The sequence below is a fragment of the Cryptomeria japonica genome, chromosome 9 (assembly GCF_030272615.1).
Source record: "Cryptomeria japonica chromosome 9, Sugi_1.0, whole genome shotgun sequence".
Taxonomy (NCBI): Eukaryota; Viridiplantae; Streptophyta; class Pinopsida; order Cupressales; family Cupressaceae; genus Cryptomeria; species Cryptomeria japonica.
In genome coordinates this window covers 723,983,002-724,008,205 of record NC_081413.1, presented here as the reverse complement: position 1 = coordinate 724,008,205, position 25,204 = coordinate 723,983,002, and the positions used below count along the sequence as shown (strand labels likewise).

Sequence of the window (25,204 nt, the reverse complement as noted above, 5' to 3'; positions counted from 1 at the left end):
TTTATCTCATTTGGATTTCAAAAAAAAGATAGTGGCATTTAGCAATTCTTTACACATTCAGCTCATATCTGAAAGGCTTATATTGTAATGGTCGAAAATCCTTGATTATCATATCTTCAACGTTGATGGTTGCTTATGTCATAACACCTTGTGCTTGATGTATTTCCATCATTGTTCAGCCACTAGTATTAACCCAGAACGCTGAAAATTCATTGCTGCTATGATGTTCTTTTTTGACATGACTGATTTTGCCATCTCTGAATCTGTTGTGACTGTTCCTTTCATGATTTGTCTCAAAAATAAAAATCTTATGACTGTATCTTACCACTGCATCTAGTCATAGGGACTTCCTGTATCATTACTGAAAACTGATTGCATGCCTCTGAAAATTGATTATTGTGATTGTATCTTTGATTATATGCATCCCTTCTATAATTGTGTTTAATGGTATCTTGCATGCGTTAGAAAATGTCTTCGTTATGATTCTGAAAATGCATTGTATCCTTACTATTCGCTGCCCACTGAGTCTGAAAAACTGAATGTTGCATTTTCTATACTTAGTGTACAGCTTTAAGTATGCACTGCATATCTCATTAGCATGCGCAAATACCTTGTCCACGTCCTTTAGAAAAAACAGCCTTCATTCGTGCTTATTTGCTGATCATGTGATCGCATACTTGCATTTTGTTACTCTTTCTCTATCACCAGCTCTAACATAACTTAATTGTATGAGACCTTGCTATTGTTTCATATGAGCTGGGCTCAACCCTTGTGAGAGCCTCATTTATCCCCACTCATTTGTGAATTTTATGACCAGCAAGCTGTCCTTTTTCCTAATCCTGCACATGAAGCAAACATGTTAGCAAAAATATGCATATGTACGGTGATTTTCCTTTGATCTGATATTTGCCTTTTGAGATCCCTCTGTGACGCTAGTTATATGCATCTGATTCATGTAGGGATTATATATATATGCATGCATTAGTACACATGTTAGGAATGTAGTCAGCCATTGCTTAGAGTATATTTTAACTCTTTTGCAGATACCAGAAGGAAAGCAGATACGAACCAGGGTGAAGCAGCAAGACAAAGGCAACATCGAGTCTACTCCAACCGTTCCAGTCATTCAGGCAATGACTGGTTCCATTCTCAACATGCTCCCTTCATTTTTTGTACTTATGTATACATATCTGTGTATTTCTTTTCTGCACCTGATGCATGTAGCTAGTCTCACGGCTTTTTGTGTGGGACGCATGTTTGAATATTAATAAAAATACTTCTCCTTTTAATGAGATGTCTCTCTCTTTTGCTGTTACAGACTAGAAGTATTTAAAAATACCATCTTTAGCTCATTCCTTAGTGCAGTTGGAACACCAAAATAGAGTAGTACACACTTGTTTCATTTTGTAAAAACTAGCATATCTTAACCTATTTTTCAGCTAGAAGCGAAAAATAGGTAACAGCAATATTTCCACCTGGCCAAGGAATTTTCACTTTTGACCATTCTCCTTGCCTATCTCAATTTGGCGCTTTCTACCTGACTGGGGTGCTGATTCCACTTGACGAAGGAATTTTGGAGTTTTTCACTTTTCCTTGACCTTGTTTTGGTGCCCTGCCTAGCACTTGGGCGTTGAATCACCTTGGTCAAGGAATTTGTCATTTTGGACACTTTCCAGGATATTCTCATTTTGGCACCCAATTCCCTCCTTGGGCGCCATTTTGCCAGGGTGAAGAAATTTGACCTGCCTCTGCCCAAACTTAGTCAATTGTATACTTTTTCTTAACCAGGATGCCATTTTGAGGAATTGAAGCGTATTTTGCCAGACTTAGAACATTTTCACACTTTCCACTTCTGGAATGGATGTCCATACTTAGCCATTTTTTGATCCATTTAGCTTGCTTTTCACTTTTCGGATTTGGGAGTGTTAAAATATGCTCAGTCTTCAGTGTCTGCCTACACAGAACCTGCCACAAATAGACTTTCCAAAAATAGAAAGTATCTCAACAAGTCAGAGTTAGGGCAAAATAGGACGCAAGGGCACTTACTAGAAATAGAAACTTACTAAGAATAGACATTACTAAAAATAGTAAATTTGATTTTTGGCGAAACAAAGACAATCCGGGAGGCAATGAAATCCCTAAAAAATAGGAACTTTCTAAAAATGGAAAGTTGCTCAAATTTCCCTAGGAGGTTCCTCAAAGGATCTTGATTCTAATGCAATGTTCAGTTTTTCAAAAAACCTAAGAGAAAGTCCTAAAATATAGGTCTGAAGGGCAAAACCCTAAAACAGACAAAATGGACCCTAGACTTGGCCAAATTTACTCAAGCGAGCTACATACTTGATCAAATCGAACCCACTCACTTGTAAAACAGAGAGACCGAAGAGACTACCATGAAAAGACCCCAAAAACCAAAACAAAAAGACCAAGAGGGCCCAAAAAATAGGGGGGTCCCCATTTGGAATGGGGTGATGTGTGATTAGGTCACAACAGTACCAACATCTAAAAGAGGTTGATCAACGTTACCAAGAATGTCAATAACAAAGTCATTAAGATGTTGCTCAATATTTTCTTGAGGAAAGTCGGGTGGTGCCATTGCCTGTCTGGGAGACCCTGCAACAAGACTAACAAATGCAGAGCTTGGAACAGCTACATCCCTCCCATCAGATGGACCTAACGGAAGACGAACACCCAAATCTGTAATTGTCTGAGGCTGATTCTCAAGGCTCAAAACAAGAGAGAGAATTGAAAAGGCCCCCGTTCATCAAAAACATCTTGACCAAAAATGAAACAGTCGGTGTCTACATCAATGAGTCGGTAAGCTTTGTCATTATCGCTATAGCCAGTGAACATGAGTTTTTGGCTCTTGGAATCCAAATTGGTGCACTTGGCATCAAGCATCCAAACAAGCGTTGTGGAGCCAAAGACTTTCAGATGACTAATTTTGGGCTTGCGGCCCAGGCCTCTTCCGGAGTCTTCTTGACGGCCATTGTAGGGGATCAATTCAGGATACACAACAATGAAGACTACTTCCGCCCAAAATTTCTTTGGAACATTTTTATGTTCTAGCATAAACTGAGCCATTTCGATTATTGTGCAATTGCACCACTCAACAACATCCTTTTGTTGAGGGGTGTAAGGTGTTCTAAGTTGATGCTTAATGCCATGTTCACAAAAGTTGGAGAAAGCAGAAGAAGAAAACTCCCCACCATTATCTGACCTAAGTAATTATGTGTTGACCAAACTCTTTTTCTACTAAGGCCTTAAACTTTTGAAATATACTAAACACCTTTGATTTTTGTTGAAGAAAATACACCCACATTTGGTGACTAAAATCATCAACAAAAAATTAAAAAAACCTAGACCCAGTAACTGAAGGAGTGTTCATTGGCCCACAAATGTCAACATAAACCAATTGGAATACCTTAAAAGCCCGCAAGCGTCACCATCCAAAAATAGAGTCTGATGCTTCTTTCTAGCCTGACAATCTCCACAAACTCCTAGACTCTGGGTCTGAATCTTCGGCAACCCAATACCCAGATCCGCCCGAACAAGCTAAGAGAGATAGTGCACATTCAAGTGCCCATACCGCTGATAGTTGGACACAATGGATCACTGAGAGGGGGGTGAATCAGTGATTTAAACACTTCTTCTTTATCAGGGATATACCGGTACAATATAAAACAAACCGAGTGTTGACCGGTAAACAAAACAATGCAAACTAAGTGTGTGAAAGGATTTTCTATAAAGTCAATATACCACATACACAAGAATGCATCACATAACACCAGATATACGAGGAAAACCCAATGTGGGAAAAACCTCGGTGAGAATAGCTGCTGGAGATCTTCTGCTTCAATCCAGCCTCACAATGAAAATGATTGGATTACTATTTTAGGGCACCAACCCCTGATTTATGAGCACCAACTCAAAGGAGCACCAACCCTTGATCAATTTATACGCTACAACCCCTGCACTAAGCACCTACTTAGTGAAGACAATATGAAGATTCAAATACATAAATAAATTCCTTGTTGCAAATGAAGTTTTGCAACCCTTCAATACACTGCACTATCGGTTTCAATCTTACCAATCTGTGAAAACTCCACACACCCTGCAACAATGCCTTTATGCAGATTCTTACTCTGCTAAAAACTTCTCTCCCTCTGACTGCTGGATTCACTTCACACTTTGCCAGATTCAGCCTCTGTCGGTTTTGACCCCTCTGTGTTCTACACTTCCTTTGTCGGTTTGTCCTTTTCATTGTTTTACTTGTTCCTTCTTACCGGTACACAAGCACTTCAGATTTTTCTCATTTATCACTCAAACAGACTTTGCATACCCACTTTCATTCCCAGCATCAACACTTATCAGTCTCAGGTCGGCATCTTTTAAACTTGAGGCTTCCCGCTAAAAACTAATTCAAACTTAGGACGGTTAGGGTTTCCCTCCTTCAATCAAATCTGTACCCAATCTGATTCGATTTGCCTTGGATCATTCACCTGCTTTGGGGAGATAAATCATCACGCATTTTTCATCTGACCAAAACATGTTTGCCAAAAATAGCAAACCTAACCCTGTTTTACGGCCTTGAAATCTGTTGACCCATATATGATCCAGCTGTTTCTTTCTCGAGGTCAATCTGCAAGCAGATTTCATGCTTCGATCACAATTCCTCAACTGTCTGATCAGTCTCTATCGTCCATTCTTCCTCAAGCCGCATTAGTCTGGACTTTGTCATCAACCTGTGATTTGTGGTTTTATCATTTGTGTAGGAGAAAAAGCGAGACTAGGCTAACATGCCCTAATCCTACCTTTTGACACACATTGCGGAATACGAAAGAGCATAGAGGTATCACACAATTGGCTACTTCTTTTTGTGGAAGAGAGAGCCACGGGCTACCTATTAGGGTTTCTATTCCTTTGTTGTAATTGAAAGATAAAATGATGCAAGTTCAATTCCTAACCCCAAAGTGCAAGTATGAACTAATAACAAGATTGCAGAATTGAAGTTAACAATGGAAAGCTGTAAACACAAGGGCAAGACAAGAATGCAGATGCATACCCGGAGTTAAAATCTGAGTGAAAATGTTTGGGACAAGGGCGCAGGCGCCACTGTCCTGATTCTGCTCCTGAAACTGCTCCTGAAACTGCTGTTTGGTAACCTGAAAAGCTGTCTGAAACTTGTTGTCTGACAGAAGGACCAGGGCGCCCAGCGCCCCTGTCCCAGGGACCAGGGCGCCTAGCGCCCCTGTCCTGGCAGGACCAGGGCGCCCCACGCCCCTGTCCTGGTCTTTTGCCCTGAAATTTGGTGTGAAGTTCTGTCTCGATCCGCTTCCGTCGGATCTGCAACTTGAGGCGTCGTCCGAATCCCGAAATCTGCACTTATATCTGAAAAGGTATGGTGGGCGGCTATATAGGGTTTTGCCTTAGTCAAACCCCCGCTTTGGTGATTTCCACCTCCACGAATAGCCAAGTTGTATTGTAAAAGTAGTGTGTGTGCAAACCTTGTGTGTGTGCAAGATCCTAAAATGCAAGTAAGCAAACTAGAGCAACCTAGAAAGTAAACCCTAATTGCTTGTAAATGATAATGTAAATGCTCCAAATCAAGATGCAAAGTGATCTAAAGCATGAATACAAATGATATAATGAGGCTTATGCAAAGACATGAAAACAACATGAAATCATACCCAACCCCAAGGGAGGGGTACAAGCCAATCTTCAGTCGGTGATCCCCTATTGCTCTTCAATGTCTTCAAAGCCCTAAATGGATGAATGAAATTGATGAATGCTTGATGGGTGGATGTCGAATGTTGTTGAAGTCTTCAAAGATCTGCTCTTTTGCTGCATAGAAGGTCCTTGAAACCAAAAATTCGGATCCTTTCAAATGAAGAAAGAGAGCTCTTATATATGAAACCCTAGGTCTTAATTTCAACTTTTGGCCGACCTAGAGATTGAATCTCCCGCCAATTTCTTGGGGTTAAGCTTTATTTTATGATTGGATCGCGCTCCTAAAATTTCGGGAAAAATGTCCGGGACCGTGTGCACTCCGGGCGCCCTGGTCCCGGCAACTTTTCACCAAATTTTCAGAGCCGTCGGATATGATGATTTTAGAGAGAATCCCGAAGTTACAGGTGATTTTGAGACGTTTTGACCCCCGAAATCAAGCCCCCAAGTTCAAAATAGGACCTAATTAGGGTTTTTGATTAAATGATATATTAGAGGAATAAAATGAAAGGGGCACACTTTAATGAAAGGGCCCAACTGGAAGATGATGAAATAGGACCTTAGACCTAATTAATTTGATTAATTAAGTGCTAAAGAGGAAATGCAATGCAAAATGCAAAATGCGCCAAGGCGGGTGCTAAACTAGGTGTGAAATTGTACTACTTTAGCAAGTGCGTACAATTTACGACGTTACATCATTTAATGACCACCTACTACACAGACAACCATGTCGATGAACATTTCATCGACCTCTGCATGTTTTCCACCTCAGCTCCACGAGGCACACATCAGCATACATTCAACTCGCCGACATAGGGTCGGTTCAAACTTGAACATCCGACAAGTCCTTCTACTAGTACACACCCTTACCGGTATGACCAACACACTAAACAATCACTCTTACCGACAACATATCCTTCTGACAATTCATCTTTCCTTCTGGTATGTCTTCATGTCATTCTTTTTGTTATGCTCACCGGGTGTTGTTGTGATTCATATAAAATTCTGCCTCTTCATCACAAACAAACAGCCAACCTTCATACTGGCTTATTCCTTATCGGTTATCACTCAAGCGTGCCAACACACTCCTGCATCTCACCTCATACCGGTGATATCATCTATCAACTTAGAACATACATCTCTTCTTTATGCCAATTCAATCTTTTTCATACCGGTTGACACACTCTACCGGTAACCTGCAATACCAGTTGACATCAATGACAACTCAATGCCAACAGTCACCATCTGAAAACAGAGTCTGATTCTTCTTTCTAGCCTGACAAGCTCCACAAACTCCTAGACTCTGGGTCTGAATCTTCAGCAACCCAATAACCAGACCCCCCCGAACAAGCTAAGAGAGATAGTGCACATCAAGTGCCCATACTGCTAATGCCAAAGGTTACTGATGGAAGAGGGCTTGGCTACCATAGCATGCTCCTGAGAATCACCCGAATCAATGAGTGTATATAGACCATGATCCTCAAGACCGACAACAACTGTAGACTGAGTCTCCCGATCAACAATATTGCACGTATGTGAACTAAAGATCACATCAAGACGAGGAGAGTCTCATAATCTGATTGATAGAGAGAAGGTTGAGTTCCATTCTGGAACATAGTAGACATTGAGGAAAATCAGATTCCTCCCTCCAGACTAAATCTGTATGTTGCCCTTGCCGACAACAGTATACTCTTATCCTCCTCCAAAATACACAAAATTTGAAAAAGATTGATATTCTGTGAACTAGTTACAGTGATGAGTGAAGTGTCGAGAAGCCCTTCAATCGATATACCATGCAAAAGACTTCGCATGATTTGCAGGTCTTTTAGCCATGAAGGCGTAAAAGGCAGATTCATTCTGCTCAATGTGCTCTCCAACATTCGCTTTAGTTTGAGAAACTCCTTGCTTGGACTAAGCAGACGGCATTCCAACTTCATGTGATCGTACTTGTGACAATAGTTGCATTGAACGTTCTTCTTCTTCGAGCCTTCTGATGACGGAGCAAAGTTCTTTTACTGAGATTTGCCTTTATCCTTGTGAAAGGATTTGGCTACGAAAGCTTGTTTTGTGGAGGACGAGCTGACATTGCCGCCAAACTGCCATTTCCACCGATCCTACTACAAAAGTTTGTTGCACAGCTCTAGAAACTTCAAGTCAACATTAGTTGAAGTAATTTTGAGTGTCTCAACAAAGTGCTCATTGGACTTTGACAAACTCTTCAAAGTGATGACTATCATGTCCTCTTTCTCCATCTTTCGCCCAATTACTTCCAATTGATCACAGATGTCCTTGATTCTAGTGAGATGCTCCTAAAGAGATTTCAGTTCATCCATCATGATAGAGAAAAGCATGTTCTTGAGAAAGAACACTCGGCTTTTATCGAAAGTCTCATGCAACGCCTTCAGATGGCTCCCAAATCTTGGCAGTTGTCTTGACCTGTGGGAGCTAATCATCAATGACCAATAGTTTGATGAGCTTGATAGCTTCATGATTCTGCTCATCAAACTTGTCCTGATCGGAACCGGTTGTCGTAGGACGTGTGGATTTACCCAAAACCATCTAATCAAGGTGGCGATATTCAAAGGCTATCAACATCCATTGCTTCTATTGGTGTTGGAAATAAGCTACACTCGGACCGACGATGGACTAGTCCAAGTGGGGCTAGTAGCTCAGTGGTAGAGCACTCCAGCAGCATATGGAAGGTCCTCGGTTCAAGTCCTAGCTGGTCCATGTCTCAACATGGTATCAAAGCCAGGTCCAGGCTAGGAGCCCCAAGCACACGAGAGGTGTGGCTTAAGGGGGGGTGTTGGTGTTGGAAATAAGCCACACTCTGACCGACGATGGACTGGTCCAAGTGGGGCCAGTAGCTCAATGGAAGGTCCTAGGTTCAAGTCCTAGCTGGTCCATGTCTCAACAGCTTCTAGGTGTTATAATTTCTGCCATTAAACTTCTAACCGCCTTCCAACATAATGTTGATCAAAGACACCATTTTTCACGCTTTCCAAGGCACAGAAAATGAGGTAAACTGAAGAGGCAAAAAATTGAATGCACGAACCCAAGGCATAGATCCTAATGCACAAAAATAGAGGCAAAATGATGGCACAAATCTTGAGGCACTCAATTTTGCTTGCACAAATCCCAATGCATGGATTTGTGAGGACACAGAAAATTTTCGAAAGAACCCAAAAAAGAATTTTTGAATTTTTTGTGCCCTAGCCATAGAAAAATACAAAGGGTAGAATTTAAACCCTAGATGAAAACCAAAGGTCACAGAATATTGTTGAAGAATCAAACGTTTTGTTAAAAAATTGTGAGAACAATCTGCAGAGAAGATAATGAAACCCTAGCCGTGAAATATTAAACTACGATTTTTAGAAAATCGTGGACGAAAACCTTTGTCAAAAAAAGCAACCCATCATGAAACTCAGAAGATGCAAGTTCACACGTGCAGACACATGATGGATGAACTTCACGAGCAGAGAGGGAAGTAAACAAAGATGGTGCCAAGAATCATGAACATAGATAAAAAAAGATGCAAAGTTGTCGCAATTCAGTTGCATCGTGTAGAGGAAAGGTCATATGGGTCAAACAAATCCCATCACCTGAGAACAAACGCGAAGACCCTCGCATTACACAAATGAACAGAGACGTCGGGAGCACAAGCGCAGGAAGAAAGAATGCATGCCATTAAAGATCAGAGTAAAAACGATGGAAAACAGCGAACACAATCAGGCCTGCGATTTTCTAAAGAAAAAAAAAACTTCTTCAAAACCCCCGAATATGTTTTTGGAAATTTCGAAATATTGATGTCACGAATTTTTTCTCACAAAAAAAGTTTTAAAGAATTTTTTTTAAAAACTCACCCGCTTTGATACCATGTTATTTTAATGGTATTTGCTTGATTATTACTGAAAGAATCATATGTACATATAGCAATTACAAATACGATGTTTCTAAAAAAAAATGATCACAGATGACAAGAAAGGAAACTAGCTAATCTACCTAAGATTACGCTAATATTAAAATATTGGCCATTAAAGATATAATAACAAATTATTATTCTAATAGACTGTACACCCCAAAGAGGCATCATTTGATGGAAAGCAATCATAGCAAATACGTGCCAGACATGTATACAAAAGGTGTAAGTGTGGACAAAGAACCTAAGTAGCTTGACAAAATGCCCCAATGAGACCTAATCTCATCACAGACTTCTATGCAAAATGGAAGCTTTAATACAAACATTCATTAGCGCAAAGATGGCATGTATATTGTTTGCCAAAATTCTTCAAAATAGAGATGTCATCTTTTGAAATACAATGATTACCAGATATGCACGGAATGGATTTCGCAAGCTCGCTCTCAAATTTTTTGAGTTGATGAAGTGATTTCAAACACACCCGAAAATTGTAAACATTGTTTGAGTTTTGACGTTCATGCCCGTGGAAACTATCTTGAGAACACCAAAAACCTTATTATTAAGATGTCTTTTAAACCTGTAGTGTATGTGTGGATGTGTTTTCTTGGTGCATCAGAAGGGCATTTACAGTGAAGACATGCTTAATGTATAAAAGGAAAAAAGAGTTGTCAATCGGCTGCTACAATAGAAACTTAGCATTTGCACTTGGTTTGTTAAACACGGCCACTTATTCATGCGGAGATTATCGGTGATGATAAATGCAACAATTCGAAAGACAAGATTGCACTATAATAATGCGGCATGATAAAGGTTATGCTTTCGCTCGATATTATTTCAACTTCTCTAGCGGACACAAATGCAAGCAAAGACTAGGCAAGTTGGCTATCTAACAAAATGCCAAAAGAAATGTAATCTCATGGAATGTCATGTTTGCAGGATGTGGACAAAGCAAATTTGGTGAACAGGCCTTAGCAACTTTCAAGCAAATGTAATTGACAAGTGTTGAAGCCGTACCTAGCATCCTCTTCACATGTGAATGCACAATCAAGGCATTTGAACTGGCAATTGACCTATTTGACAAAATGTCGTAGAGAGATGTCATTTCATGGAGGGAAATGATTACCTAGACATAAGGCATGTTAAAATGTTTTGCAAGATGCCTCAATGAGATGTCATCTCATGGCGGAATCATTGCAGGAAATGCATGATATGGGTTTGTTGAAGAGTGTTTAGAAACTTTCAAAAAAAATGCAAGCAGCAGTTCTAAAGCCACGATCCACAACATTTACTGATATCCTCATTGTTGCACCATAGTTGGGAATGCTGGGATAGAGTATGGACCTCCATCAGTGCATAAGGAGAAGGATGTGTGAGCAAATGAAGAAACATAGACAAGGTGCCAGAATTGTTTGACAGACTGCCTCAAAGAGATTTCTCAAGAAATGAAATGAAATGATTGCAGAATGAGTACAAATGGATTTTGCAAGGAAGCTCCCAAAATCTTTGAATTGAGTGCAGCAATTGGTAAATGTATTCAAATATTGTTTTGGACAGCAATATGTAGGAGACAGTGGTGGTAACTTTTAAAAGGTTTCAATTTAAAATACAAAGATGAATGCGTGAAGATACCAAACTGCCTCACAAAGAAGCCACGATGCATTCAAGGGTAGCAAGGGGAGAGACATTGCTTTCCAAACTGCTAAGCTTCTGTGGCTCATACAATGTGATTTCGTTGAGGGAAAATCTCTACAACAAATAGTGAATGAAGCTCTTCAACAGGTTCCCAATCCCCATCGCAACAAGAACATTGAATTAGGTATTATCATTACAGGTACCCAAGACAACTTACCTACAAAAGGTGGAAGCACAAGCAAGCTCACGAGATGTGTCTTGCAGTGATTGAAATGTAATGATTGTTGAATAAGCACAACATGGATTTGTTGAAAATGGCTTTTGAAAATTTCAAGCAAAAACAACATGTAGCTACAACGTTATTGTTTCTCCTGTTTATGCCCAAATGACAATCTCAGAACAGCATTTGGACAGCAATCAAAGCATGAAGGACGAAGGATTTCTGTCAGATGTTGTTTCGACTGCCATAGTAGACATACGTACAAAATGTGGAAGCGCAGATTTAGCATATGAGTTGTTCAATATAATGCTTCAAAGAGATGTCATCACAATGAGGTAATTGCAGAATGTGTATGATATGGATTTCACAGGAAAGCTTTCAAACTTTCTGAGTTTATGAAGCACTCTCAACCAAATGTGAATGGCAGGTATAAAGACAAAGTCAATTACCCTCTTCAACATTCTTTTTGTGCTCTAGAAGAAGAAACAGGCAGCCATGTAAGGTTTAGATTGTCAACAGGTTGATGAAAGATGGAATTAAAAGGATACCTAGATGTATTTGGATTGAATTTGTGTAGGAGACAGATCGCATCCACTGAAACAAGAAATCTATGCAAAGTTAGGGAAAACGGTCTGACAAATAAAGGAACGCGTGGGCATACATGTGAAACATGGAGGCAGGTACACAAAAGATCCTGAACTGTTTCAAAGAAAGCCTCGGAAAGATGTCACTACATGGAATACAAAGTCCGCATGGTTGCACACAGGCCAGAGCTAGTACACCAAGGATTTTATCATCTTTTGTTATTGCAGTAGCTAATTTTAAAACAAAAGCAAACTGTGACAAAGCAAATAATTTGTTTGACAGATTCCCTCAAAAGGATTCATCTAATTAAATACAATGATATTACAGAAGTGAAGACATCTGTCCTATTTATTGATGCTGAAGGTTTTGACAGTGTTTGAAAATCCAAAGTCTATGATAGACATGATTTTGTTCTAGAAACTGATATAAGTTCATTTCTCATATACAATTTGCCTGAAACGATTTGTGAAGTTGATACATCTCGGCTAATCTTTTGGTGTTGAATTTGCCCAAGGGATTTATGAAAGAGTGAAGGGGAGAGGCATTGTCTCATTATTATGTGAAGCTTCTACCTACATAATAAAAATATCCATGCTGAGAAGTGTTTCAACGAAGGAGTATGACAAGTCCAAGAGGAATGATTGATTCAAAACAAAAAGGAGATAATTTTAGATAGAAGCCTTTGGGGGATGAACGAATGGTTTTGATGATGTTGGGGAACAATGTCAATTGCAATTACAGATTTCAAGTGGTCTTTTTGTAAAAGTAACTTTATGTCACATGTTTGTAATAAAGTTAGAAAATAAGCTTTATTTGTGTAAAATTTGAGAAAAGTCAAAATAAAATGAAGCTTATTTTTTATTTTCTCAAATTTGCAAAGTTAGTTATTAGGTAGTTAGAAATTATTTTTGAGTTGGTTATCAAGGTAAGCCTATAAATACAAGGCTTTTGCATTGTAAAAAGGAGCAAGGGTACTTTTATGAAGGGGACACTACAGAATTTTATAGAGAAACTATGTGAGAGCTTTTGAAGTTCATACCTTTGTACTTAAGGGTTTTTGAACTTGTATATTTTCAAAAGAATAATGAAGAATACATCAAGTTCATATGTCTTGAATGTATTCATGAGTTATTGTTACTAATTTCTTGTATGTTGAATTAGTAATCCCTTAAAGCATCAGTGTAATCCATTGATTTTCAGTTCAATGATCTATGTAATCGATTTGATGAAACACATCATTTTTGGTATCTTGACTTGCATGTGCCAGTACAACCTATCTCTTTGTATGTTGAGGTTTATTGTACTTCTTTCATTGTCACTGCATGTCTAAACCTATTTGGTAATAAACCCTTTTATAATTGTTACCAATTGGGAAAGCTTAGTCGATGCTCATATGTCTATCCTTGGGGTTTCTATCTTTTATATCTCTTTAGTTTTATGTTTTTCTCCTTTATGTACTTTCAGGTTGAAAGTACACAAAAATATTAAAACCCCTATCATATGAGGGAGCTGCCCCTCTCAAACGCAGAGGAAGATCGTTATTCTATTATGGTCTCTCCAACTGTTGGAATGATTGTCAATGCTCTTTGAGCGAACAAGATCAAATTTGGAGAATCAATCGCAATGACAAATTTGTTTACCAACAATACATAACAAACTTTAGAGAACATCAAAAATAGGGATATTTTTTTAAGGACTTACTTCTAGAATCTTTTCCTAAATCTCTATGTTAGTAGGTTTTCTTGTTGGAGGCCCCTGTGCCCGCTCCAAAATGGAGCAAGAATGCCTTGGGCCAACATGCTCCTAGATGTTCCCAAAAGATCCCAAGTGCTCCCAAACGCAAGCAAAGAGAACACACACCCAGAAGCACTTTAAACAATGATTTTTGAAACTCTAAAACCTTAAATTTGATGACTAGCTTTTGTGGAATATTTTATGCTACTGTGATTATGACAACCTGGCCTTTAATTTTAAAGTTGATGAGATAGGGCAAAGGCATTAAAAGCGTCAAGGTTTATCTTGTCAATGTTGAGTTTAGTGTTTGCAGTTTAATAATGCTTTACTCTTTCTATGTAATCTTCCCAAATTGGGGAAGACCTATTTTTGCCCACAATTAACAATTCCAACAATATAATTCATTCTACCAATAGCATTCTAGAATTAACTCATTTAAAAGTTATTGAGTTTGACAGTTAATGGATAATTAACATCATATGAAATGATAAATAAGTTTGCTACTAGAACCTAAACCCTAGCTTATTCCCCATAACCAACCATAGAAACCATGAAAGGGCGCTTGGAGACTGTTCATCCCAATTAAGCCTAAGAGCGCAGAGCATCCAACTAAGATAACTTGCCCCTTGGTCCAAAAATTGCAGGAACATCCAACTAAGACAATTCCGTCCACTAGGGGTGGCCTTCTTAACTTGAGGGTGTAAGGACCTTAAGGTTTGTATGATCTAGATCTTTGTACTTACTTAAACTTTTAATTTCAAAGAAACAATCTAGTTGCACAATATAAAATTCAAACAGCAACACACTGTAGAGGATAACACTTGAGGATTTCGTCTCAAGACCATATAGAGCTCGTACAGCAACACACAGCAGCAATGGTGCTCTTGGGGGTTCTGTCCCAAAACCCAATTCATGCACAAAGGCAGACCAAAATATTCAGCACACTCTGAAATCAAACTGAGACTGCAATATATAATAACATCACAAGAAACCCTAGGGCGGCTTGATGCTAAAGACAAAATAAATCTAATTTTCCTTCTAAGATACAGCTGTCACTACAAGACAAAATGGATACAGCTGTCACTACAAAACAAAACTAGGCTTCTTCAAGAAGTCGACGGTTCTAACTCGAAGATTCCAGACCACATCTGATTCTTTTTTCCCACAGAAGATAAGACTAACAGCTAGCAGTAATCTGATTTCTTCCTCTCATTTTTCTGGAAGGAGACAAACTTGCACATTTGGCAGCCAATACTGCCATCCAGGCCAGGTGGCCTCATCTTTCACAGGTTCATCACAGAGGGAACCGATCTACTGCCTCTCCCTAACATATTTCCTTCCATTCTACATATGATTGCTTGAGGGGACAAGGAATAGATAAATTTATTAATTAAAGAAACATAATAGATTGACAAAGCTTACTAATATCTTTGTCAAAGATATATTAAAGAGTACAGATGTATGATAACATTTATCCACATTGCATGCCAAAAACTTGTTAATTCACAAGTCTACTGTTTGCCTGAATGTTGATATCTTATATCCAATCTGATCCGGTCCTTCAATGACCTTCACGCATTGAGTCCCTGCCTTTTATAGTCTTCAAGGGAGGGTGACTAGTCACACCTCTTACCGTTTCTCAAGAGAGGTGTCTTCCCAAAACAACCGCTGCCTCTTCAAAACAAAACGTATGCCCCTTAATTAATATTGTGGCTGATCATATTAATCCTTAGTTACAAGTTAAAGACCCAATCAAGATATCATCGTTATGTATCTGAGATCACCAATCAGCAAGGATGTTTTAAGAAAACTGTTAAGTCTTATTATAGGACAATTTTCTGAATGCAGTAATATATTCCTGAATTTGTTTGTTACTTTATTTACTTTTGATTGCATTGATACAAGGATAAGAATCATATTTGATTAAATTCATCATGGCACGATCGGGGGCATGACATTCTGCAAGAATAAACCTACACAAACCATTCTCTTCTCGTGTAACAGTTCTTGTAATCATAGTGTTGGGATCATGGGTTGTAAAGGTGATTTGAGATTTTAATCTAGTTAAGTAATGTCTACTGATGATTCTGTTTTAGTTGAACATGAAAACTTAGTGGGGATGTTAGTTGAAAATTGATCTTGTGACTGTATTTGATTTGGGAGTTGAAGGGTTTGTTCAATGTTTCCTTCAGAGTTAAACATTTCTCTCTAGCTAGGGTGGGTTCGATCAAAACCGTGTAACCTTGTCTTAGAGTTGTACAAAGAATTTGATCACAAAATAGATTGAATGACCCTTTTCACTCTCAACGAGACATTGATCATGCCCTAACATATTAAAAAAAGTGAAATAGTGATATAAATTACTATTTCCACCTCGGGTTTCATCTGCATTTACAATGATTACTGGGTATTACAGTTAACAAGTGCATCCTATCCTCCACTCAGGACCAAGGTCTTTGATACAAAAAAATAGGCACAGAACTTTCTCAGATTCAAACATGCAACAGTCCAAAACCTCACCAACATTCCAAGAGGATCAACTTCTTCGAACTGCACTAGACCTCAAGCTCTTATCAAATTTTCAAGAGTGGTGGTGCAATATGGGCCCAACCATAGGACCACCATGGTTCAACTACAAAATTGCACCAAAGCTCTAATGATCACAAAATAATGTGTGTGTGTAAGATGTGCCCAAACGCACCGTACCTGAGGAAAAAAATTGCCGTATTGACGTAACAGAATTCTGTACCCATACCCAACCCCATACTAGAACTGGCGACTTAGCTAAATTTCAACTCCCTTTTACTCGAACATTTATCTAGATAATATACAACACCAGGTAAATGTTGGACTAGCTGTGGCGATGAAGGAAAGGGAAGAGGATGAACTGACCTATGTGTTCCTACAAATTTTGTAAGATTGACCTAAAGTGCCTAATGGTCTCTTTGTCTTATCCTAGATGATATGAACATCTAAATAGATTTGTATGGAGCTGATTATTGGTCTTATAGAAATTTAGATATTAGTAGAATGCTAATACGTACTATCATTTTTGTTTTCTTACATATAATATGAATACAATTAATTTTTTTTTAAACCGAGGTTCTCATTTGTGATAGAAATTGAACTACCAGTACTTGATGTAGGGAGAACAATTTTTGAGCCTGAGGGAATCCAAGATACATCCAAAAGTCCTTTAAGATCAAAACAACTAGACAAACACTGAATCAAGTGGGAACTTACTAATGAAAGGTATTCTCTGCCATACAGGAGAATGAACATGTTTTAGAGCTCAAAATCCTTCTTGTCTATGCTTTGAGGCCAGAGCATCTCTAGGGAGGGAGAATTGGTACAGAACTAAGATAACAAGTATTACTTATTAAAGGATAAAACCAAAAATGATATTATGCATATACCTGTGTGTGTATGAATGTGTTCATGTGCATGTGTACGTTTATATATGTGCCGTCCATTTTTACTAGTGGTTTAAGGGCCAAGATCCCTTGTCCTTTGGAGGCGCAGGGGTTGACCCTCACCATTTCAGGAACAGAAGGATGAGAACAAACATCAACCACTTGCACCTTTTATCTCACTTCCCCCTCTTACTCCCAGAGTGTTTTGGCAGTTACGTAACTTTTTGGGGATGCCCTAGCATCCTCAGGTTGGTTTAAGGGTCATTCAAACTATGGGAGAATTGTTTATATCAGTCAACTTTTTAAAATTTAAAACAAAAAAAAAACAGATCGAAATACATCAATCAGCTTTAAGCATTTTTTCATAGCTGAATTAGGATTACTACATTTGGGTTTTCTTTATTTTGTTGTCAGACTCTTGTAGTTTTTCTAATTATTTTCACAACAATATAACAAAATATTCATATTTGCAATTTGGCATCTGTATTTGACAAACTCAATTTTTGATTTCATATCCAATGTCTGTTGTTCTATACTCAATGGAATGGATGTTATATCAGCTTTTTAGAATGTTTATTTATGCAACTGAAAATCTATCCATTGCCATGTTGCCCCATCCTGTGATCTCTGTCCTCTCAAAAATCCAGGAATTTTTTTTACATCCCAGAAACGCATTCCCACCACCCTATCATACCAGAAACTCAAAGAAACTTAGAGTTTTGCCAATAAATAATACAAAGCATTGCTTGTTTACATCCTAAATATGACCATCAATTCAAACATGATTATAAGCTGAAAAAGAATCCCGTAGTTTATTCTAGACGAAAGGCAAAGCAGAAGCTGCACATACCAAAAGATGGTAACAATTTGCTTCTGTGGTTCCCCACGGAACTCTGAGTTTAGTTTGTGTTCCAAGATCCACACAACAGCTCCTATGACAAGAAAGAATGCAGCAGTTGTAAGCCACATCTCTGGTGTAAATGGCTTCAAGAAAGCCCAAGGATTTGAATTTATCTTTTTGACTGGAACAACCACAACCAGACCAGCCTCCACGTATGGTTGAGTGAAGTCCACATCCTTTGACCTGTTTTTCAAAATTGTAATGTCCCCAACTGCTGCATCAAATTTCTGTAGGATTTCAGGTGTAAGTAGCTGCTCTGAATTGAATGCATCCAAATATTAATTTTATACTTTCCCAGAAATATGGAAACTAGGGGCATGGATAATGAACTTTCAAACAAATAGACACGTTGAATAATGAATTAAACAAGTTTGTTTAGATACAAACCTTCAAAGCAACCTGTTCCACAAGCTCATTGTAAATGGGAGGTGATTCGTCACTTCCATAAACTACAAATTCATGAGGAAAAGGATAAGATAACATATTTACTGCAGCAGTAAACACTTCAATGCAATAACCATTTGCCACATTGGAACCTTCTACTTCTACAAGCTTCTTAAATTCTCCCTTTTTCCAAGGAATCAAAATCCTAAATCGCCTGCCATTGCTTGGGACTGTCCACCCTCGGGGCACTTGATTGCTATAACCGGGCCATATAAGATCATTGACTTTTTTCTTCAAACTAGATTTGTTGTTTGAACTTACAGTTCGACTCTCGGGAGGAATAATAGATAAGCCAGATATATTTGACCAGTAGCTCACCTTGTGGAACCCTGTTCCAACTATATTGATTATCTCAAAATCAGGACCATACAAGTCACCTCTTGCATCCAGTTGAATTCGACCAGTTAAGCCCATAATGTTAGTTTGTAATAATGATCTGCGTAGCTGTGGACCTCCATCAAAGACTTTAAGTTCTGCTACCTCTGATTCACTTCCACTTGCTGCAGATAGCTGAGGATAATTTGTAAAAGAAATATTTCCCCTTCTCTCCAAAAAAGTATCAATAGCATGAGCAACTGCCCATACTGTATCATAAGCATATAAGCCAAAAACATTCAAGCCTGCATCAACAGCTCCAGATTTCTGCAGATTGTTCCATCTTGCTGAAAAAGCATGTAGCTCATACGAATCTGGAATATGCCGCCGCACAGTAATGACCCCTTGCAATGACTTTATTGCATCTAAATCAAGTGCAAGGGAATCCAGAGCAGTGGATAGCCAATCTGTGGCTATCCACACATAGCCACTACTCAACATTCCAAGTTGGTGTACTTCAGTTAAAAGTTTCAAACCAGCATCTGGATTCATATGAACAACAAAAACTCGAGTTGTCATCAAAGACAAATCTTTTAAGTTACTACCCAAGTCACTCCTAGTGATTGTTGGAGGCATTCGATATTTATGAACAATATCAGCTACATTCACAAGTGCATCACCCAGTGCACTTATTCCATTTCTCCCATAGTCATCATCTACGTAAACTGCAATAACCTCTTTCCAGTTGAAGTTTCTAATTACAGCAGCAATCGCTGTCATCTCAGAGAAATCACTATGTGTCAAGCGAAGAAAATAAGGATACTGCAGCGAAGAGAGACTTGGATCGGTTGCTCCAAATGATAAAAGTGGTACTTGAAGTGCACTTGCTATGTGTGAGATAACATGAGCAATCACTGAGGATTGTGGTCCTATTACTGCCATGACATCCTTTTTTGACAACTCTAGAGCTGCAGTTGGAAATACATCAAATGGAGGGTATTAGCCATTGCTGAGTCCTTTTTATAGAAAGGAGGCAATAGTGATAAAATTCCCTAAGAATCTGAAGCAGTCAAAAGGTAGAATATAAATTTGGGTACAGACCCAAATATGAAACTATGTGTACCCTTTACATGGGTCACCAAACACATATTGGGAACAAAAAATTCTCATTGCAGAAGTGTTCTTCTCTGGTCTATTTCATCTGTGTGCAATGAAGGCCTTCCAATCAAATGCAAGTAACTTCAAAGTTTTAGAGTTACATAAGAATTAACTTTAAGTCTTTATGTGATTTGAAGATTGGGAGGCATTGTATAAGAATATTTTTATATAATCTCCTCAATTAAGAGTCCCAGATACTTAAGGAGCTGCATGAATGCCATTTCACGAATAAGCCAGACTACTCTAAATTAAATTATACAGGAAGGATTAAAGTAGCATTTTTGTAGATCATGCTTCAACATTTCTCGTTTCTGCATTATCTGGCACTTCTTGGCAGAGTAGTTTCTTTTCATTGACTTTCCTCCAGAGCATTATCTGCATGCATTTCAATCAGTGATGTGGTTCTATTTTGGCTCCATCATTTAGCTATCATTCAGATAGTTTAGAATTTTCATAACACGGTGAACCAATTCTGTCCACTTGCAGCATATTCCCAACTAGTTCTTTGACAATATGCAATCACTAACAGTTATCCTGAACAAAGATCATCAATAATCAATAGAGTATACTGTAATGAAGCATGCTATTGGCACTTTCGTGTAGCTACAAAGAAAGTAAAGAAATAATACTTTATGTTTACATCCCTTGTTTTGCCATTTACATTAATTTGTTTATCACTGCATATGTGGTAAGCGAATCCCATTCACTTAGTGCCTTGCTGCATGGCTCCACTCCATTGCAGTATCATAGGTTGGACATCATTTCTTAGTGTACACCGGATCCAATGAGAATATCAATGATTGAATGCTAAACAAACCTCAAAATTTAACAGATCCTTGTGCCTTAGAATATCTGGTTCGTAACATCATACAAACCCTTGAAGACTTGAGTTCATACTAGAATAGAATGGTTCTTTAGGCTACAACAGGCTTTAATGTAGGGATTCAAAAATCACCTAATCTTGACGTCTTGTTTACAGAAAACTGTGATGTCCCCTTCTTGCACCTAACTCAGCGTGAGTTTCCGTTAGCATATTCCAGGGTTCTCATAGGCTAAGTGGATGTGGTTAGGGGACTCAATGTCTGAAGCGAACTCTTTCAGTGATTTTCAATGTTTTTGGCAAGTTTACTATTTTTGGCATACTACTAGTTTTAGCACTTGTCCATGGTCTCAATTCCTTCCATAGTTCAAAGCAATGGGTTTCAGTTGGACTTCATGAGTTTTTATTGTTTTCAGAAGAGTTGTATTTTATTTCACTCACTGAATCTTATAAATTGGTTTTAAAAAAATCCCTCCTTGGCCTTATAACACAACCTTGTTTTTAAAGGAGGGCCCATCTTGTCATCCTAAAGGAACGCTAAGTGAAAGAAATGTATTTAAATTTTATTAGTTTATATTACATGCCTAAGGGGATGTATAGGGGTTATAAGGATACACAAATTAAATTAAAATGTTTTATGAGGGCTCTCAAAAAGTTTCAAAGCTCTTATGGGTAAATGGCATTTCTCTTGAATTTGGTTTTGGAGGGAAAAGGTTTCAAATTGAAGGATGGCCTACATGTACATGTTTTGAGCTTTCATTTCTACATGCTTGCTTTGACACCTTACTGATATGCTGCTGGATTTCTTGCAGAGTTCACTTCCGCTAGTTGGAGAATGAAAACCCTCTACTGGTTAGCTGGTTTCGGTGGTGAAAGACCCATCCTAGCTGGTTGGAGTTACAATTATCAATTCTTACAGTGATTTTGGCTTGAAAGGATGATTTTGGAGTTGAAATAATGAGGATATTCTCAGTGTTTTGATGTGGGTTTGAGGTTTTTGGGTGTGGCGTGTGGTTTTGTTAGTGTGCTGTGAATTTTGAGTAGATTAGTCCTTTTTTCTGAGTGCTGGAGTTAATTTTCAGAAATCTGGAAGTTGCTTTTCCTAGGTAGCTAAAGCAGAATTGGTTTATAACTCCTGGAGACTTAAGACTATCATTTTGGGTACTTAAAATATGGAATCCACTATGTTGGGCGCCACCCTTTGAGCTATTATTTGAAGTGTTTGGTGAAGATTTGATTTATTTATGCAAATTGCCCTATTCTTGAAAGTCGTACTCTTGTACCTTTGGCACATGGGGCTTTGTGACTGTTAAATCTGCAACTATTGGTCGCTGGAATCACTTGTCGTGGGCATTTATCCCTTCTGTTAGTGAGACGTTGGAGCTGGAGCAGATTCTGAGGAGTTAAGTAACTAGGAGGTTACATAAAAGTCGTCCCTGACCAATAGCACCTAGTTCTGAAACTGAGAACAATTTCTGAGAAATCTTATCATGTACTTGAAGATATTAACAGGTCTGATCAAGAATCGAATCTGATTTATAATGCCTTGTAAGAGCTTGATGAAATTCTGAAATAAAGATAGTTATATACAGCACTTAATCTCTATGCATTGTTGCAAGTTTTCTTATGTTCTATGCCTTTTCATACATTAAATATAATCTGAAAGTGAAACAGCAAACTCCTCTATTTGGTAACAATCTTGCAAGAACAAACATCACTCCTTTCAAAACAAAAAAAAAATCAGTCAGGAGTGGGACATTACAAAAATTTTGTGGGATGTTTTGGCAGATTAGCTCTCGCTTAACATTCTATTCAAAAACTAGATTTGCAAATAAGAAACCTCTAGGATGATATTGATGTAACTGACCATTTAATAACTTGTATTCCACTTCCCTTAAATTTTAGGTTTAGTAGGGGTTTGTCCTTTTGGTGTGGGATTTTTGTTTATTAGGGGATTATGTTGCTGATCATAGGGGAGAGTTTTAGGGAATAGCCTGGGCTAGCCAATGAAGAGAATTTGTGCTGTAATCAAGATAAAAAATAACGTTTCTGATGTTAGGTGATTTTAATTTCCAGCTCACTGTTATCAGCTGCAACTAGAGTTTTTCTTGCAGATCTGAGAAAAAATTGCATCAGATATTTTTATTTAAAGTTCCGCTAATTTACGATGTTGGTCAGAATTTACAACCACCAATAGAAGTTCTATGCTTTTACTCAAGTCTTGGATTACACTATTCATATTTGCTATCACATGAAATGGAAAGATTTCCCAGCTATTGTGTGCTTCTAAATAAGTTTCTAGTCAAAGTTTCCATAGATTCTTATTTCTCCATGACGAGGACTATGAGATCTGAATTTTAAGCTGAACTGTCATAATTGTCTTCCATTTTCATTTTGTCACAGAATCGCAAAAAAGTCTCTGTTTGAGCCAATGCCCAATCAGGTAAAGGAAAGCCTCGTACCAGGTACACAGAAGAGACTGTTAGGCTTTTACCGTTACCGGATCGGGGTGATATCTCGAATAATTACATGCAATAATAGGACCACCAGGAACACCTGGTCAAGACAAAAGGTATGTAACATTGACAGATGTTTCCCCCATCAGCCAAGTTCAAACTAGGAAGGATAATAAGAGCAGGTGTGTGTTTGAGCCCTGAGCAGCACAAGCTGAGAATCAAAACATCTATGTTTAAGTAGCTGTTAACACTAGAAATCCATAGGCACCCTAGAAAATGTCTAAATTTAGGTTTCCATTATTTCATTTACTCTGCCTTCTCTTGTTTTAATCCATTTCTTTTTTTGGAGTTGGGGCGGGTGACCGGGCGGGGAGGACGTTTGACATATTACTTGTGTCCGGTTGCTGTCATAGGGTAAACAGAATTTTGGAGATATCCTCCTTAATCAAAAATTTCCCCTTAGTGAGGAGTCTGTAAATACACGTCTATGTTAAACCAGTAAGAATGACGTTTCATACCGGGAAGCAGTTAGCATGCCAATATTGTCATAACAATTTTAGCATGAGAACGTTAAGTTCAGTCCCTATAAATAAAGAAAGAAACAATAATACATCGAGTTTGTACACTTAAAATTCTAGAGTGAACTCAGAGCTACAGAAACTCACTATACCTGCTGAAGTACCAATGAAAGCACTGCAATTGGAGTCCATCATGGTAAGCACAAGTCGAGTTCTATTGAGCAGAGTTTTGTCATTATTCACATCTTCCAATGCCAACTCAATGGCCTTCTTAGCCACTCTTCCAATTGTGCTATTATAAGCCGCAAGGGCCCCCAAATTCACAGTTGCAGGTCTATCTCCATTTTGTGTTAAGCAGAGGCATGTCCAATTAAGAAAAATCATCATAAAGATGAAACCAAGTACCAGAAGTGACACCCAACTGGAATTCATTGTGGAGGAACACTAAAACTTATTGGTTTCTATCCGCCCACAATTTTTTAAGCAGATTATATGCAAAGGAGTTTTAAAAATTATTTCTAGCCTTGATCAACCTCAAAATCGAAATGATGTATGCCTGAATCTCAATAAATTTTCCAGGAAATGGCTAGGTTGATGTTGATATGAATTCTTCGGTCGAAGCTTCGCTCCTTTTCTTTTCCTTTGTGGAAATTAAATGACTTCGAATCACAAGTTGCCATTCCTACAGTAACAGAATTGCTACTTTAACCAAAAGCCAGACAAGGAAAATGAATTGAAATAACATATTGTTATTGATATGACAGAATTAACACTCTCGCGAAAAGACAAATCCCACATAAATGATATAGAACACTTGCTGTTAATGTAAAAATGATTCAATACCCTCGCCATAAGGTGGAAAGTACAAATCTGGAAAGAAAACGTTTTTTTAACTTATAAATGATGTTTTCTGAAAAGATTTATGACTTGTGGTTTGATAATTGCGATTTTTTCTCATTAGGTGGCCCATCTGTCCGCCCACCATTTATTTGTTGGTGTTTAGGAATAAAAAATATTAAATTAGAGGTGCAATCTATTTTAGTGAATGAATGGAAGGAGTTTTTTTAATAATGTGCATATAATGTTCATAAGGTCATAATTAACAAGCGTAGAGATAAAGGTAGAGATAATGTAAGGTTCAGATGTAATGCTCAACTAATTATCTAGTTTGTACAAACTCAAAGTTTATTTATTTTTTAAATTATTTTATGTCATTTATTAAATGTACTGAGTATTTGGTCCAATGAGACGGTATCCCCAAAAACCATATAGTAATTAAATGCAGGAAAAGAAAATAGTTTTCCCATCTTCCAATAAGGACGTTTAATGTAAAATATAAGATGAAGGTGAGATAGAGTTGTC

At 38.1% G+C, this 25,204-nt stretch overlaps 1 protein-coding gene across 2 annotated transcripts in view; it reads right to left on the bottom strand.

Moving 5' to 3' along the window:
- Nucleotides 1-24,641, bottom strand: part of LOC131067430 (glutamate receptor 3.4) — a 72,029-nt gene extending 47,388 nt beyond the window's left edge. Inside the window, exons 1-3 of one of the 2 annotated variants that reach the window (XM_059211026.1) lie at nucleotides 23,995-24,641; nucleotides 18,519-19,858; nucleotides 18,081-18,358 (exon numbers count right to left, since the gene is read on the bottom strand). In XM_059211026.1, coding sequence (XP_059067009.1) covers nucleotides 18,081-18,358; nucleotides 18,519-19,858; nucleotides 23,995-24,274 — 1,898 coding nt within the window. In that variant the 5' untranslated portion in view covers nucleotides 24,275-24,641. The remainder of the gene's footprint in view (nucleotides 1-18,080; nucleotides 18,359-18,518; nucleotides 19,859-23,994) is intronic. The other variant, XM_058002435.2, reaches the window with a different exon arrangement.
- Nucleotides 24,642-25,204: the final 563 nt, after the last annotated feature.